The sequence below is a fragment of the Lotus japonicus genome, chromosome 1, assembly GCF_012489685.1.
Source record: "Lotus japonicus ecotype B-129 chromosome 1, LjGifu_v1.2".
NCBI classification, from domain to species: domain Eukaryota; kingdom Viridiplantae; phylum Streptophyta; class Magnoliopsida; order Fabales; family Fabaceae; genus Lotus; species Lotus japonicus.
Window position 1 is genome coordinate 19,136,782 of NC_080041.1, and position 18,543 is coordinate 19,155,324.

General features: G+C 36.0%; 3 protein-coding genes across 4 annotated transcripts; 1 reads left to right on the top strand and 2 right to left on the bottom strand.

Moving 5' to 3' along the window:
- Positions 1 to 569: 569 nt before the first annotated feature.
- Positions 570 to 5,682, top strand: LOC130734003 (zinc finger CCCH domain-containing protein 25-like). Of its 2 annotated transcripts, XM_057586291.1 has the most exons (5): positions 570 to 805; positions 899 to 1,108; positions 1,360 to 1,469; positions 1,709 to 1,896; positions 4,746 to 5,682. In XM_057586291.1, exons 2-5 carry the CDS (start codon positions 936 to 938, stop codon positions 5,460 to 5,462), a joined length of 1,188 nt encoding a protein of 395 aa, XP_057442274.1. In that variant the 5' UTR covers positions 570 to 805; positions 899 to 935; the 3' UTR covers positions 5,463 to 5,682. The 2 variants fall into 2 exon arrangements, with proteins under 2 accessions (XP_057442274.1, XP_057442275.1); XM_057586292.1 differs by having other exon boundaries at positions 570 to 1,108.
- Positions 5,683 to 6,272: 590 nt separating this feature from the next.
- LOC130734002 (UDP-glycosyltransferase 71K2-like) lies at positions 6,273 to 7,927 on the bottom strand. Its single transcript, XM_057586290.1, has one exon. It carries the CDS (start codon positions 7,855 to 7,857, stop codon positions 6,448 to 6,450), a length of 1,410 nt encoding a protein of 469 aa, XP_057442273.1. The 5' UTR covers positions 7,858 to 7,927; the 3' UTR covers positions 6,273 to 6,447.
- A 1,307-nt stretch (positions 7,928 to 9,234) lies between these two features.
- LOC130734004 (uncharacterized) lies at positions 9,235 to 16,484 on the bottom strand. The gene is made up of 6 exons (XM_057586293.1): positions 16,308 to 16,484; positions 15,946 to 16,046; positions 15,447 to 15,781; positions 10,577 to 10,672; positions 9,741 to 9,800; positions 9,235 to 9,646 (listed from the first exon to the last, which is right to left on the bottom strand). Exons 2-6 carry the CDS (start codon positions 16,037 to 16,039, stop codon positions 9,455 to 9,457), a joined length of 777 nt encoding a protein of 258 aa, XP_057442276.1. The 5' UTR covers positions 16,040 to 16,046; positions 16,308 to 16,484; the 3' UTR covers positions 9,235 to 9,454.
- Between the last annotated feature and the right edge of the window lie 2,059 nt (positions 16,485 to 18,543).

Here is an 18,543-nt window from a genome sequence, read left to right on the forward strand (position 1 = left end):
CTTGTCAAGTTTTCATGTTCACTTTCGTTGCATTTGTTAAATCTGGTATTTGTTCGTTTAAAAACCCAATTCACGATGTCTGGTTTGAACCGCAATTTAAATTGCGGTAGGTTTATCCTGACCGCAATTGAAATTGCTACAACTTCAACAATTTACATTGCGGAAACTACAACAATTTAAATTTCGGTGAACACCTTAGTACCGCAATTTAAATTGTGGTACGAACCAGTACATAGAAATTAACGAAAAACCGGAAATTTTTCGAAATCACACATTTTTTGATATTTTTTTATTCTTCTCTTGATCTCACCCACTAACGTTTACATTGATTTGGAGCTTTAAATCCCTCTAAGGTGTGTGATATGTTGATTTAGAAAGAGACTTAAAAAGAGGATGAAGTAGGGATGAGGAAGGTGAGAGTGGAAGAGGAAGAAGGGATGGAGTTGGGAGAGTACTTTTTTATTTATTTTTATTTTTATGTCTTTTATGTTAGGGCTATTTTTGGAATTAAAAAAATAAGGGGATGGTCCAAATAGTTATGGCCAAATAAACTTACTACTAAAAAATCACAAGAGTCCGTTTATTTCACAATTTCGCTGCTACCTCTCCACCACTTCTCTTCCCTGCGCCTCCCCCCTTCGCTCGTCCATCCGCCGTGGCGGTTGCTATCTCGGAGGCCGTCCGCGTCGTCACCACCCCCTCCGCTCCTATCTCCGTCACCGGCACCCTCTCCGAGGCCAGTTTCCAAGCACACCTTCATCTCCACAGTCTCCTCCAAGCTCCGACACCGAATTGAATTTTTAGGGTTTGTCAATCCCCTCCTCATCCCAATTCAATTTCTCAGTTACAGTACCTTTCACCCTAACAATTTCCCTTTTTCCTCTTCCACTTGCATCAGTGTCTGTGAATTTGCGAGTGTTGAGTAGCAGAGAGAGATGAACCCATTAACCCTAGTGAAGCGAATCCAGAACATCAATTCAAAGGAAGCAGCACTTGGCATCGGTGAAGAAGCTTCATGGCACGCCAAGTACAAAGATTCAGCTTATGTGTTCATTGGTGGCATTCCCTTTGATCTCACTGAGGGTGATCTCCTCGCTGTTTTTGCTCAGTATGTTTGTTTCTTCTCTTTTCTCTTCGATTTAGCCCTTGTTTGGAAGAGCTTATTTGAGCTTATCGGATAACATAAGCGCTTATGCCAGTGTTTTGGGAGAGCTTAATGCAAACAGCTTATGACCTGTTTTGAGATTAATAAGCGCGCTTATGTAATCAAGCTGTTTTTCCAAATGGGGCTTTAATGCAAATTTTTAATCAATTTCTGTGTCAAAGATTGAAAATTTTGATGAATTTTGTAATACCCAGATATGGAGAGGTTGTTGATGTTAATCTTGTGAGGGACAAAGGTACTGGCAAATCATTGGGTTATGCTTTCCTTGCATATGAAGATCAAAGAAGCACAAATCTTGCTGTGGGTTAGTCTCTTTTCTCTGATCCTAATTTTGTTTTCCTTTTCATTATAATTTAAGCTGCATTGCTTTACAATTATTATTAATTTTTGATAGGCAAATGTTAGTTGTTAGTAATGTTAGTATCCCTCCTCAGGGTTCGAACCCTGGACCCTTCACCCTTCATCCCACCCAACCCTTATGTCCCCTAGGCCCTAACTCTTACCACTTTCTAATTATTGTGTTTAATTTTTGTTTTGTCTCAGATAATCTAAATGGAGCACAGATTTTAGGTAGAATTATTAGGGTGGATCATCGTGATAAGTATACGAAGAAGGAAGAGGAAGATGAAGAGACAGAGAAGCAGAATCGGGAGGCACGCGGTGTTTGCCGACAATTCCAAAGAGGTGAATGTACTCGTGGTGCTAGCTGCAAATTTTCTCACGATGAGCAAGTAAGATAAGCATTCTACAATCACATTAGCATGCCACAAATTAAACCTTGACTTTATCTGGAAAACTTTAACATTAGTATTTGATTTTTCTTCCTAAAATGCTTTTTGGCTTATTTGAATATGATGTTGCTCTATGATAAGTCAATATTTTGGGAATGAAACTTTTGTCATGGTGTTATTCTTGTAGAAGATAATTACACCCAGAGCTGAATTTGATTTTTTTATTTCAGTTGTTGATCTGCCTTTGCTACCATAAAAGTTCAGTATTTCAGCTAATAAACAGATTATTTCTAGTTACTTGCTACAAGCCTACAACCTTAACAACAGGCTTGTCTTAGTTTTGTTGAAGTTCATGTATATTCTCTATCAAGCCTTTGCGACTATAAAAGTTCAATATTTCAGCTAAAAACAGATTATTTCTAGTTACTTGCCACAAGCCTACAACCTTAACAACATGCTTGTCTTAGTTTTGTTGAAGTTCATGGATTTTAAAGGGTGTCTGGTCAGACTTGTGAAGGGACTGTATATTCTCTATGAGTTGATGCATATTCTTTTTTCTACATTTTCCCTGTGTTTTTTCATAGCCTATTGAGGACTGACGATCCTCTTATTTTGCACTCCTGACAGTAGTCTCTCATTTTTCGATGAAATTTTCTTTTATCTAGAGGAACTTTTATTTCTGGAGAAACTCATCTTGGTTGCTCAATCAAGTCTTTGCCTTCTCTCTCGGCTTTGCCACTCTGTGAGTGATTGAATCTCCCAACCCCTCCAGTCACTGAACGCTGCAGCTCTGGCCACCAATTAGAAAACAGTTCTTCTGCTCTAGTCAACCACTAACTTCCGCAAGCCACGATCTTTAATTTCTTTTTACCTTTCTTTCTTGTTGCTTGTACTTGGTCTCCCTACTCAATATTTCATACGTTTATGATTATGTTTATTCTCTTTCAGTGCTATTATAGAAAACCAAATATTTCTTTCTGCATGCTGCTTGCTGGGCTTGCTGTCTGGTTTAATTTTTCCTGCCATCTCTGTTGCTGACGGAGCGGTTTTCTTAGATAGAAAAAGTGATGCATCAATTTCCTCCTCCTAGGTTTATGGATTTGGAAACTCTGTTGATGTTTCATTGTTCTTTATAGTTTCCTTTTAAATCATAGAGGATCCCTTATCTTTCCAATTCATTGTATTTACCTTCTCATGCTCTTAATGAATTTGTTCATATATATATTATGATTGAATTATTGAAATCCACAAACCAGAATTGAAAGAATAAATGGAAAATAGAATGAACAAGAAAGAATATATTATTACTGAATGAAAAATGTAGAATCGGAGTTTCACCTTCAGAAAGGATTTCTCCCTTCTCACGCATGTCAGAATCAGAATAAATCCTCTCTACCATCTTTCCCTGTTAATCTAATCGAATCTCCTCTAAGCTAACTAACTTATCTAATCCTAATTGCTTTGACTACCCTGTTATCCTAACATATTATGTAATTCATCAAGAATGAAAGAAAACTAAACAGAAGGAGGATCACAAATCCTCCTAAGTTGCAAATAAACTTCAGTGGTAAGAAAAAGAAGAGAAAAACATCAACTCAATAAAGTACACTAGACCCTTGGCATGTCTTTACTTGATAAAACCTCTAAAATCACTTGTGCTGGAGCCTATGATGCAATAAGAAAACAAGTCTGTCTCATTAAAGCTTTGGAAATGATAGAAATTCTGGAATCACACTCTAGCAAAGAGCAAAATACCAGAGAAACTGATTTTCCTTTCTACTCGTGAAACCATATAACGAGTGGAAACAAGAACATTGATGGTCATATTTAAAAAAGTCTTCTGAGTAGAATGGAGCAGAATGGTTGGTTAAGAAATTCAACATCGAGTTTAATAACCAACTGTGAAGCTTGTTGAATAAAAATTAGCTATTGCAAATTTTTTTATGATTGGTATATACCTTTACTGATTACTGATAACTTCACTGAATAAAAATTAGCTATTGTAATTTTTTTATGATTGTTACATACCTTTAATGATTACTGATAACTTCACTATTATTGTATGGTGGCCTTATTCTATGATGTTCATTAATGAAATAAAAAAGCATTACAAGTTATGTGTGGTGGGGTTGAAATCATTTCTTGAAGAATGATTTAAATTTGAATCTTTGTTCCAGGCTACAAACTCTGCATTTTAGGAGTTGAAATATGAATATGAATTTTAATTCTCTATCCCAAACATTGTGCATGTCTAAATATAACAGATTAACAGTAAAACTAATTTCGACCTTCGTAGAATTGAATTTGAATTGTATCCACATTTTGATTATACACCAAGACCTCTAATTTCTATAACAGTGTCTGGCACAATAAAAGCATATAATTTACACATTCCTGAATATGTTCTTATAGATTGAAGCTGTATTGTTTGACTACTGTTTCTAAAAAATTGCTGATTTTGATCTGGAAGCTCATTGCTGGGAGTAGGACCGATTTTCATTGATGAGTTTTAGTATCTCCTGCCTCACGTAGTGATGAGGAAATCAATGTCATGATTAAGCTTGTGTCCTTGCTGATTGTAATGTATAACTATGGACATGTCTTCAAAGTTCTTACTAATCTGCATTTTTTTCATGACCCTGTTTAATTCTTTGTTGCTTTTGTCCTCTGCTCTGTATAGTTTTATCACTTTAGCTTTATATTTAGATTTAGTTCAACTTTGGGTTTTTCATGGTATAATTTGTGCTGATATTCAGGATAAAACCTTGGCTTAAGATGCAATGATTTATCCAGCTACTTACTGTGTTGTATGCTTTCAGTTCCTGACTATCTTTCTTGTCTTTTTCTAGAGAGCTGCAAACACTGGTTGGGGTCGTGAAGAGGACAATCCAAAATGGGGTCATGACAAATTTGAGGGTCCTAAAAAAGAAAGAAGACCTGGCAACAACCAATCAAATCGTATTGGAGAAACTATAGACAGAGATTCACGCTCCAGAGCACAGAGTGAGATGGGATTAGACTACCAACCCAAGAAAAGTGATAGAAGAGATGAGAAAGTGTCGCAGAGGCATGATGGTGATGATAAATTTGAGGGAAGAGAAAATAACAGTAGAAGAGAAGAAAAGAGATCAAGAAGGCATGGAGATGATGAATTTGAACACATACCAAGAGAAGATCGATATAGGAGAGATGACAAAAGAGCAAAAAGGAATGGTTATGATGGTATGGAACCTGAGCCAAGAGATCATCATAGAAGGGAAGCCAAGAGGTCAACAAATCCAGATGATGCTGAGTTTGAGCCCCAGTCTAGAGATTCTGATATAAGGGAAGAGAAAAGATCCAGGAGGCATGATGATGATGATTTTGGAAGTAAGTCACGACAAACTCATAGTAACAGGGAAGATAGGAGACCGAGAAAGCACACTGAAGATGAATCTGCAGCAAGGTCAAGAGGAGATTATGATAGGAAGCAAGATAACAGATCATATAGAGATGATACTGATCGATCAGAACCAAAAGCAAGATACGGTTATGACAGGAGAGAAGAGAAGAGGTCGAGTAGGTGAGGTCTGGGGTTTTTTTTTTGGTTAAGCCAAATATATATTAATATATTTGGTCTGGGTCTGGGTATGTGCCTCTCATTCCTCCTCTGTTGTGGAGAGAAATGAGTATTGGAGTAAGTTGAATATTTTTTTATAACCTGTAATGTGACTCTTTGCTTGTAATACTTACATTTCTCTGTGAAAACAGGAACAATTTTCCTTTTGGAATGGTGAGTTTGATACATATTTTGTTTGGCTTCATGGTCTCCAGACTCCAGTTACCAATGCTAATGCTATTGCTAGAGAACCATGCATTCAATATATTTTCTCTATATGATCTTTCAATTTTTCTACAAGCTAACAAGGAGCAAAATCTCTTGCATGTCGGCTGCGAATGTTTATGGTGATAGTCTACAAGATCCAAAACATTACGCATGATTATGGATAGTTTGTTTCTTTTGATTTCTTCGTCATTTAATTTATAATTGTAGAGTTGGACCCTGAGTTTACATACGAAAAAGTGTAGACAACATAAATCAATACCTTTGGAAACGTTTTGGGGAACTTAAATTAAGGTGTGATATTGAGTTCATTGACATTCTTTTTTTTACTTGAGTTTGGTTGGGAGATTGCTTTGGAGCAAAAATAAACAAGGTTTGCAAAAATACTTACATAATTAACTTTAAGCACATCAAAGAGGCTCAGTAATAGCTAGAAAGGGAAACACATGCATGTATGCAATGTAGGGTTTTACTTTGGAACCTTTATTATAAAAAGCAAGACCTTTAACATTTTAACAGGTTCGTGAGGCTCAGTGCCATTAAAACCAAAACAGAAAGAAAGCAATTTTTTTCATACATAGACTGCAACTAGTTTCAATTTTCAGTTTAGATTCAGTCAACATTTTCCACTAGAATGATAGCCTGTTTCAGGAGATAGTTGTTTACATATGCTATGACATCTTTATGCATTTATTCTAAGATGTAGCTACTGCATCTATGAAAAAGCATCAGTTTCTGTTCATCATATTATCAATGAGTTTCCTAACAGAAGTAAAAGAAGATCCACCGCTAAGGACAGCTTTCCTGGCCATCTTGTTCATCTCTTGCACCTTCTTGTGCACCATGTTATCTTTATCCATCAAGTTTTTCAGCCCTTTCTCTATCTCCTCTGCCATTACAAGAGCACTACCCCATCTATAGTTCAATCTCAGCTCCACAGCCAATCCCCATTCCCTCACCATCCTGAAAGCATTCAGCTGTTGTTCTGCATAGATAGGCCATGTCAATGTTGGTACCCCAAACCACAAGCTTTCCAAGATGGAATTCCAACCACAATGAGACACAAACCCACCAATGGCTTTGTGAGCCAGAACCTCTACCTGGGGTGCCCATCCACATACCATTCCCCTACCTTCCAGTTCCATCCATTCTGAGAACCCTTCTGGTAAAGTTCTATCTGCATTATCTGTTGTTGGTGGAGAACGCAAAGCCCACAAGAACCTAACCCCACTACCTTGAAGTCCCAGTGCAATCTCTCTTGTTTGAGATGGAACAAAGCTTCCCATGCTCCCAAAACAGAGAAAAACAACAGAGGAATCTGGCTGCTCATCTAGCCATTTGAAGATACGTTCATGCTGTGCTTGGTCTAACTTTGGATTTGGATGGCCTTTAAGATCAATCACAGGACCAATAGCATAGATTGGAGGAGTATGATCATCAGATAATGCATCAATAACATCATGCTCCAACTCAGAAAAAGTGTTAACAATAATCCCTCTGGTTTCTCTGAACCTCTCAGCAAGCTTGTAATAAGCAACATATCCACCATCTTTGTTAAAACAAGCATCAGGTAAAACACTTGGAGGAACTAGATTGGTGAAACCAGGAATCAACAACTCAGGATCAGATTCATTGAACACATCCTCAATCTGACGTTTCAGATGGGATAACATGAGACCCAAAAATCCAACATTTGATGGAATAAATAAATAAGAAGGGATACCAAGTTCATTTCCCACATCAATTATGGGAACACAGAAGAAATCTAGTACCAACCCCACAACTGGGTTTGGATTAGATGATAAAATGTTTTGTACTGTAGCTTTCACATGGGGTATGAGGCTCTCCATGAAGGTCAGGATGTAGTGTTCAGGAGACTTCAGAAACTCCTCATTAGGTGGTTCTACTTCAGGAAGATCAATGAGTTGGATCTGAGGCTGTGAAGACAAAACTGTTTTGATGTATGAGTCTGAAGGAATAAGAGGGAACCTGATGTTGAGGACTGTGATGGAAAGATGGTTATGACGGTTGATTAAGAGCTGTGCAAATTCCAGGGCTGAGGCCAAGTGGCCATGCCCAGGTGCAGGAATGAAGATAAGCTCTGCTTTCTTGTTCATCTCACTCACATTCGAAGCCATTCTCTTTGTTCTCCTTGTGTGGTAGGAGTGGGAGATGAGTACAGTGTTTTATAATGTGCACATTTAATGTTGGTCAAAGTGTGTTGGTTCATCATATACATCAAATTTGGTAGGGCTAGTAATTAACTGATAAGTCAACTTTTGCATTATTACAGTAGTGCGCTTAATTTTTAGAACTGCAACAATCAATCTGGTTGGGCTAGCAATTTGGTAGGGCCAGCATTCAATAGCGTGCTTAGTTTAGCGGATAGGGTATTTAGACTTGGTATTAAACTTGCAATGTCACGCAAAACAATCGGAAACTACTGCTGTGAGGGAACGATGGTTGAGTTAAGGGTAATTGTAGGTGAAGGATTAGGGTTCGAACCCTGAGGAGGAATCATTTATACTAATTTATTAACAACTAACATTTGTCTATAGAAAAGAAATTTTGTGAGGGCACACACAACTGTTGATTAAATAGCCATAGCATTATATCCATCTGATCATATGTAAAATTATTGAATTCCTTGTAGTGGTCCATAGTGAAGATGGACTTGAGAGTTCTTTCATTACTTTTTCTTGGTGGTGTCTAAAATGGGGCAGGAAAAGATGTGTCTCATGGTGCACTGCAAAACATTTGGGGTATTTTCAATTTTTTGCGCCTTTTGTATATTTTTATACAACTTCTATGATTTTTTACAAACCCCTTTGAGCCTCTCGTCGGAAACCACTTCCACCACCACTACTGCTTCCATCTCCATCTTCGGCCCCTAGACCCTCTGTCCAACCGCCATCATCTCCTTCTTCCACGATGTCTCCTTTGACAAGCTTCGATGTCATTGCAGAGTTCATTTTTACAATCAACCAATTAATAGCCACAAATTAGGCCATCCAAAAGGTAATAAAATAAATTTTTTGTAACCTGCTACGTAAAGATGCTCTAACATAAACATCAAGAACATCAACATGTCTAGCCTTTCAAGAAATTACACATCCTATTAGCTGCTCTGCCAAAAGATCCTCTACCATAAACATCGATTTTAATTTAACATAAGCTTCAGGTGGGAACCTCCACCAGAGGGGGGAAATTTCAGGAGGACAGAAATTTACTTCTTTCACCAGTACAAATAACCATCCATGAATGGTTATTATTTCCTACTATTTTTAAAGTAAATTGAAATCAATTCAAGCATAGCAGTTACACACAAAAAGGTACTGCGTTCTTAGCACCATGTTATCCAGAAAACCGATCACGCTGTAGACAACCAAGTTATTCAAATATTCCATACGCCCCATTGGACTTCAGAAATAGAAAATTCCAATTCATATTACAAACGAACATGACTTCTTCATGCAAGTTGAAAATCTACTTATGATTGAATTAATTAAACCATATTTAAATTTAAAATCAAACCTATTTATTGATATCATAAGAAAATCTGTGAAAACTCCTTACAAAGATTATTCATCTTGCACTTTGGGATGACAATCCTTTGTATTCTTCAGAAAGAAGTAAATAATACACCATTTGGGTTTAGAACATAACAAAGTACCTTAGTAGTCAAGGTAAACAGGAGAGGAAGTTAAAAAGTAGAAAAAGTTCTTGCCGGACATTTCAACCTTCCATATCAAGTTCATGGACGTTTCTAACATCACTCTTGTACGCGAAGTCAGCATCAAGATTCTCCATGGTTTTCCCAAAAGCAAATGACTTTGTACCCATTGTTGTAAACGGCATTAAGCCGAAAGCTCGGGCAGTTTTAATCTCCCTAGCAACCTTCCTTTGAGCCTTTGCACTAATTTTAGTCTAGGCAATGAACAAGAAGGCACAGTATGTAAGATCCCACAATTTAAAATAAGATTATAATATACACAACAGGCAACAGTACATTAGAACTCACCATGCTTCTCTTTTTAAGAATTCCAGCCTCTGTTATGAAGTTTGCCAGGAATCTTACATTCTGCATAAGAACATTAAAGACTACTAAGATCCCTTCCAAAATTAGCATTTATAAATCAACATTACTTTAGCAGAATAACATAACAAGAAACAGGCAAAAGATTTAGGAATGAGTTGCATACGAAAAACAACCTGAAATGTTCACACAATTTTGTAGAGATACCAATCTGGCTCTAAGATTTAAAGAAGTCAGGCACACTACTTAAGGAGAAACTGAGGATAAATCTTCACCCTTGTTCAAAAGAATCTGCAATCTATACAAATGATTCTTTGTTTATATTGGGTAACATACAAAGTCATCTTTGTCACAGCACCAATAATACATATTGGAGAAGCTGAATGTCAAGTTACGGACTTCCACTTGACTCATACACCACCAACAACAACAAAAGCCTTATCCCACTAACTAAGGTCGGCTATATAGATCACACTAAGCCAGTGAGGTTGACTCATACACCGTTTCCAAAAAACAATTCCTAAAATTATAAGATAGGGGGCACTGTCCACATAACTTAACCAATCTGTATCAGATATTTTTGACAATTGTCATGCCTAGCTTCTATATATTACAACACTATATCTCAACAATAACTCTGCAACAATCACACACACATTAACAAAGTTTGTATTGTTTTTATTTCATTATATCATATAATAGTTAACTAAAAAATAAATTCATGTACGTGACAATTTTTACTTTAACACAGAAGCATAAGTACAAATAAAATATTCATACAGACTCTATTATAAAGGAAACACTCTGACATAAGTGCTAACCCTGAAATCTGCCTGACTAAGAACTTCTTTCGTGGTTACTTTGAATTCGGGCCTGATTGGAGGTTTTTGTACACCAGGTTTTGTAAGGTCGAGATCCTGTATGAAAGGAGATACAGCACGAATCAGAAAATTAATACAATAAATTGTATAGAAAAGAAACAACAATGGAGAACAGGTCACATATGCCAAGCAGGGAACGTACATAACCATAGCATTTGTCAAGCTCAAAGGCATTTATCAACATTACTAGTTAATCATACCACTGAATGAATTTTAAGAATACAGTGTGTATATGTTATTTCATGTCTCCTTTAATGAATTGAAATTATCCACATTATGACCGCAATTTGAAAAGGAAAAGATGCAGAGAGAGAAAGCATCAGTAATCATGTCCAGCTACCTAAATTTCTAAAAGTGCCACTACACCACACAATTTTTCTTGTTAGGAATATCAGCAAGAAAAGGTAGTTTTATATATTTCAAGATCATACAAGACGAACACAGCCAGTTAAGTTTCTCCCGCGCATATGTTGGCTTTTTCTAGCAAAAAAAGTCCTGGCTTCATTTTCAACTGATATCAATTGATCCATTCGATGCAGATATCTCATGATCATGAAAATAAAATAAACTAAGTGGTTAGAGATGCCTACCATGTGATTTCCAATATCCATTGATCACAGGCTGAACATTCCATGAAACATCAAGATACTGTTCAACCAAACTATATCTATAAATATAATAAAGAAGAAGATTTGGCAGCCTTGAAGGTAAATAGTAGTAACAATAAATTAATCCACATGAATCGCAAATCTTGCATGGTTATATCTGTAAATTTATGAACACTCCCTCCATTCCAAAATATAAGTTGTTTTAGCATTTACACTATGTTCCAAAATATAAGTTGTTTTGCAAACCCAAAGCATTTTTTCTCACTTTCTTCCGTATATACCCTCATTTAATATTATATCTCTTAATTACCACCTTTAATTTTCACCTATCACAACTCTCACTATGCACTTAACCAATAATAACATTTCTCTCTCCTTAATATAACACAACTTTAAATAGGGGTATTTCAATCAAAATATTTATCAAATGATGAGTTCTTAAACAATGTCCATAACCTTAAACAACTTATATTTTGGAATGGAGGGAGTAATTTAATATGAAATCAATCTTGACCATTGTTTAGTTTTAATCTTCACCGTTAAATCTTTTGTGAAGAGTCCCAGCATATGCTCCAGCTCAATCGTGTTTGTCAGTTTCAAATTGTGTGGGTTCTGGTAGGCAATAAAGATTCTCCATGGCTTCTGCCTCTATCAGGCAATAACAGCCCCCACCTCCATATAAGAGGTTGACTTAATTTTATATCTTAATATTTTTAAGATTGTTAAAAGTATAGGGCTAGTCTTTCAAATATAGAGAAGGAAAAGGAACACTCAAAATAATTGAAATCTATTATCGATGGTGAAGTGAATGATAAGAGATATGTTACAAAAATAAAACACTGATCCTAATTTATATCTAACTAGACTCTTAATCCTTAAAAAAAAAACCAAATCAGGAAAATAAGGAAAGATGAAAACAAATTCTAACTGATAATATAATATATCCTAACATATTTTGTGACAGAATAATATTAGTATATTATAGCTTAGCATAGCCTTTGTTTCATTCTGTTATCAGCCATGATAGAAATGAGACCCAAGGAGATGAGGTGGCATCTAGGGAAGTACCGGTACAGCAAGTCATACCTGAAGGAGTACCGGTACAACAGGTCACCAAGGAGGGAATTGAACTTGGAAAGTATATTCCAGAAAGACACATGGTATGGGATCTGGCAAAGGAACACTCAGTGGTGCATGAGAGAAGCATGACACGAAAGGAAAGAGAATGGGTTAGGAAAAGGGGTTATAGGTGAGAGGGTAGAGAGTGAAAAGGTAGAAATGATTTTGGATATAGTTTTTCGGCCTCTTGGCTTGGGCAAGAGAGAGAGAGAGTGCTCTCTTGTTGTTTTTCCCTTGAGTCTGTTTTGTCCTAATTCTTCCATTGTTACTCTAATTTCTGTTCAGTCTCTATCAAGCAACCTGTCTCAGTAGGGTGTTCAAAATAACCAGTTTTTCTGATCCAAACCAAAACCAAATTTAGAAAACCGGATAATTAAAACCGGTCATAACATATATCTATTTTATATTTTAAACCATATCCACAACTAGTACCTCTTTCTCTCTCATTAGAAAAAATTGAAAGTAAGATCTAGTTAGATGCAGGGAGCAAGTGTGGAAACTAAAACGGAAATGTCAAGGTATTTTTGGCAATGCAGTGCCAGTAACCCACACATTTAACACAATACAACAACAAAAGCTTTATCCCACTAAGTGAGGTCGGCTATATGGATCACACAACGCCATTTGAGCTCGATCAAAAACTAAATTATGAGGGATATTATTGATAATGAGATCATCTTTAACAATATCTTCCGATGTTCTTAATTTTTCTATGTACGCTCCGGAATAAAACCTGTTTGGAATCATATCCGGTTTTAAAATTGGTTTTGAACCATATCTAATTTTAAAATCGGTTTCATAACCGGTTTGAGAGGATAAAACTGGTTCAATTAATAAAACCAAACCATATAAGTGGTTTTAAACTGGATATAGTTTGCTTTGGTTAAAAACCATGATATGTCTCAGTATAGGTAACGAAGTCGCAGTGTTGTCAAATCGCGATCGCGGAATATCGCGGCGAGGCCAAAATCCGCTATTTCATTTAGCGGATAGCGTCGCGGGCAAATAGCGGTATCCGCATAGCGGTTAAAATAAGTAAAAAAAATTATAGAAAAACAGCTTGTTTTGCTGTTTGTGCTAGTAAAAAACAGTTGCAAAAAATAAATAAAATTAAGACATCTAATGAAATGCATAAAATGATCATGATAGAACAAATTTTAGAAACAAAACAGGGGAAAAAAAACAGAAAATAAAAAAACATTGTATGTAATGGCAAAAATAAACAAAAGATGATGTGAAGAAAGAACAAATATTAGAAACATAGGTTCACATTCACAATGGAAGAAGAAAAACAGAACAGATCATGATGGGAGAGGAGAAAAAGGAAGAACAGATATTAGAAACAAAACAGGACGGAAAAAAACAGAAAACAGAGTGTGAAAAAAAAAAGAAAAAGAGAGTCTGAAAATGTGCAGAAAGAAGGAAGGGAAAAAGAAAAGTAAAGAAAACAGGGTATGAAAAAAGTAAACAGAGGCTAAAAACAAAAAACGGAAGAGTACGTAAAAGAAAAAGAAAGAAATAAAAAAAAAAACAAAAAAACAGAGCATGGCAGAGTGAAGAGATGGGAGCCAGAAACTCGCCGGAAAAGTCATCAGAAAAGCTATTGGGGTTGCCGGAGATGAGGGTCAGAAGCTTGATGTAGAAGGAGGAAGAGAGAAGGGAAAACTCGAAAGGTTTTGAGGCTTTTATAGAGTGAAGATTTTAAGTTATAAAACTTTTCTTCCATTAATTGGGTACAATTAATTCAGTCGGTGGCTGATTCCCACCTCCCAAGCGGTGCCTTTTTGAAAAAAAGTCCTAAAATCACACGTGATCTTCTCTTCCACCGCTATTTTCGCTTTGCCCGTCGCGGCGCTATTCAGTTTTGCGGCGCTATTGCGTTTATCGCGTTTGCCGCTACGTCGCGGCATCGCGATCGCGGCACGGCGAATTTCCGCTACGTTATAGCGGCATAGCGGCGCTATAACCGCTATTTAACAACACTGCGAAGTCGTCATAAAGAGTAGGGCAATCCTCAACATGAACTAGCTTTTAGGGTAGAGTTAGGCCTAGCCCATATTCTAAGAAATAATGATGAGGTAAGATATTTTTCAACTATCATTCCTCTTCCGACTGGCATTTACTACTTTAACCTTGTTATAAACGAAACCTTTTAAAGAGAAAAATATATAAGGACTTCACAAAACATGTTTGGAAAGTCAACTCAAACGAAAATCGTGCCCAAATCGCATCAGAGATAGAAGCCAAGACCAGACTGCATCTAGGACAAGAGTTGAGGCAAATCATATTTGGGAAAAAGTCGCAGCCCAAACACATGAGACAAAAACCAGGGTCAAGTTGCGGACAAAAGTTGGGGCCAAACAATGAGTAGGAAAGCTAAGGCCAAGTTGAATCTAGGACAGTAAGGGCCAATTGACATCTAGGGTTGCTGAGGCCAAACTATATATACAAGATAGTATATGCCAAACTATATTTAGGAGTTTGGGACGGATAGGAACAAACGGCATATAGGATATATTGGAGTATATATGGTTAAGCTACAATCAATGTAGAGAATCCTGAACCTATGAGTTACTTGCAGTCAGTTAATGACAGTTTATAAGTTAGTTTCAGTTCTCCCTATCTCTCTCCCTCGCTCCCTCCCTCTCCCTCTCTCCCTCTTACTGTTTCCATTATGGAATCAAGATCTTAGCAAACTATCAGTTCTGGTATTCTTCTGCACCCTGTTGCACCTTCCTCTCCTTTATTCATGGTTCTGTGACGCAAATTGGGCTGCTAACCCTGATGACCGCAAATCCACTGTCAACTTATCTTGCCCACCAAACGGATACCAAGAAACCAATGTATAACAATATTCCAGAAAACATTATTAATTATACTTCATGAAATAGTTCCTACAAACTTCTATATATAACTTATACCTACATCAAAGATCAATTCAGACTTAAATTATAAAATACCCTTTTTTGCCTAATATGAATTTTAAAATATTAGAAATAATTTAAATATACACAGAACATGTGAAACTAAATATAAAAAAACAGTGATAGCCAGGTGAGTTTGGGATTGCCATTAAACCATACCTTCGCATTATATGTTGAACCAGGATGAAAAGTGGTATCATATCGAAAAGAATAATCCTCTTTGTCTATTTCCTCTGGATCAAATTCAAAGTAATTGGCAGCCTCCTTGAGTTTTCCATCCAATCCATCAGATAATGTGTCAAAACTTTGCTCTAGATCATCAATCATGGACCTTCCAGCATCAACTGAACTCGATCTATCTTGAGTCTTTCCTTGTCGATTATGCCTATCGAAAATGGCATCAATTTTCGAGTATCTATCAGAACCAAACATCCGCTGCTCATACTCATCAAGAGAGTCTGACTTATTAGTCTTCTGATCAGCAGGTCCATTGTCTGCTTAAACATTGAACAAGTAAGAAGATTATTAATCCCGCATATCAAACCAAGTGCGTGTTATTAAAAATAAAACAGATTTGCAAACTCGAACTTCATTGAAACCCAATAATTAAAATCAATATTATTGAATCAGCAACAGTGAAACAAAACTAACTAGGTACCTGAAAAATTCCAGAGGGAAAGACCTCGGGTCTGGTGAAACCTATGAGATAAATTGCCACTCAAGGACCTGAGTGCAAGTGAAACAATCTTCATTTTTGTCCTGCTCAAACAAAAATGTTAATTTATAAGCTCATAAGCTATTACAGAAATTCCAAAAGAATAAAAACAATTTCACCACTGAAATCAAACTTGTCGAATATCTCCCTATTCAAGAAGAATCATTGCATTGCAAAAGTGTAAAGAAATAGATAATGGTATTCAGTTTTATGAATCGTTTCATTCATCACACCAATGTTCATTTCAGTTTTAGTTGCGGTGAAAGTCTGCATTCGAAAGACACCAGATGGAACAAAGACCATACCTGAGACAGGTGAGTGCGGCTGCCGGCGGCGGCGATGTCGTCCACAACAATGAGCACGGCGGGCGGTGGAACTTGCAGAGGGAGAAGGGGAGTGGAGAGAGTTAGGGCTGCAGAAGTGTTTGGCCCAAAGTTTGTTTTTTTGGGTGAATCTCTCATTTACTACCCATAGACCATAACCCAATTGTGAGGAATTGCTATTGTCACCACCCAACAAATAAATATATTATTCTTAAATTGGAAAAATACTAAAATACTTTTAATGAAAAAAATCTCGTATCAATTGCCCATCACCCCGTCCTCACATCCTCCCTCCTTCTTTCCCATCCTACCCTCACTCACACCATTCATACTCACCTCCATACTCGTCCTTCCTCTTCTCTTTGAATTGAAATTCCTTGAAGTATGTCACTATCACTTGTCACCTCGCTCTCCGTCGTCGTTGACTAGCTTGCTCTCTGTCGACGTTTTTGTTACACTCGAAGGTAAGCTTGTCGTCATTTTTGATTCGTTTATGTTCTGCAACTTAAGACACTTTAATAAAATCTTGAATGAAACTAGTGATCCGATCACATTTTAGCCGATTTGGACTTTGAAATGTGGAAGTTTGTTAGCCTAAATTCATTACTTGAGAAAAATTCCTAGATAAAACATGCTTTAAAAGAGATAATGCAGTTCTTGTTGATGAAAAGAAATTCATACTTTTAAAGAAGGAATATTCGATATGGATATTGAGAGTTTTGCCATAATTAATTAATCTTTTAAGTGATATTTTCGTCCAAAACTTGAAGAGAAAGTCATAATGGATCTATATGCCACAAATATAGGAGCTTCGTGTCAAATGGAGGTAGTGGAGTCAGCGATCAACTTGGGAAGGAAAACTCACTAGATGAGATGACAATTTTTTTTAAGATTGTACATGATGCTATGATCCTAAGTGTTTGTATGCATGCTTATTGTCTAGAGAATATGATAGACTTTATGGAAGACAAATAACTCTCGTAATTAGGTGTGTGTTCCTGCATATATAGCTGTTTTAGACTCATTTGTAAACACAAATCAAACAATTAATCAAATCTACAAATTTCCTGCATTTTATCTTTTGTCTTTTCTTTCCTGCCTTTACCTTTTAGTATTTTAATTCATGTACTGTTTTTCAGCCATTTACATCTCAGTCGTTTACATTAGCCCTTTATTTTTACTGCTTTAAGCATATTTAGCCATTTTAGTCGTTCACTTAGGTTTCATAATTTTAGCTAGTTACAACTTCTCAATTTATAATCACTATAAGTTTTTTTTGGAGTGTCTCTAAAACCTGCATTGAGAAACATAGGCTATGTTTGACACGCTTAGTTGATAAGCTAGCTGAAAGCTGAAAAACTAGCTGAAAGCTTATAAGCTAGCTGAAAGCTGATAGCTGAAGGCTGAAAAACTGTGTGATTGAAACAAAAGTGTTTGGTAAAACTAACTGTTGTACAAGCTGAAACTGTAAAATGACATAAAAGGACACACTTGTATAATTTTTTTTTATTTTACATTACTTTATTTTCACATTAATGATATTAATATTAAAATTATTATAACTTTAAATATTTTAATTTCAATCAAGTTATTTATCATCTTAAAAATATAATATTAATTTTTACTTATTTATTTTCTATATTTTTATTGAATTAAATATAATAAAACATATAAGGCTCAAGGTGGAATTTTAATAAAATAATAAGGATAAAAAAAAGAATAATTTTAATAATTTTTAAGTTTTAAGCTATAAGCTACCTCAATTAGCTTATAGCTTAAAGCTTTAAGCTACTAGAATAAGCTCATTTACCAAACAATTTTAAAGAGCTTTTAAGCTAGTCAAATAAGCTATAAACTAGCTGAAATGACATGCCAAACATAGCCCTAATCTCTTCCTCAAGTAATTGCTTGATTAGAGAATCATTATTCATTACATTGATTTCTTAGCCGACCCACACAATTACTTAATCTAAATCTATTTGCAAACCGACAACATCATAACCCATTTCATTATCTTTTGGTCAGCCATACTAGCCGGCATCTACAAAATTAATTTTAAAAAAAAATCTAAAACTAGTGCTGGATACATTTTTAATGAACCACATTAGATTTCACGAGTAATGTAAAACAAGTGTCTAGTAAAATTAAGCACACTACTTCAATAATGACATAACTCCATGGCCTACCAAATTATGATATTGTCAATTGCCAATGGTTG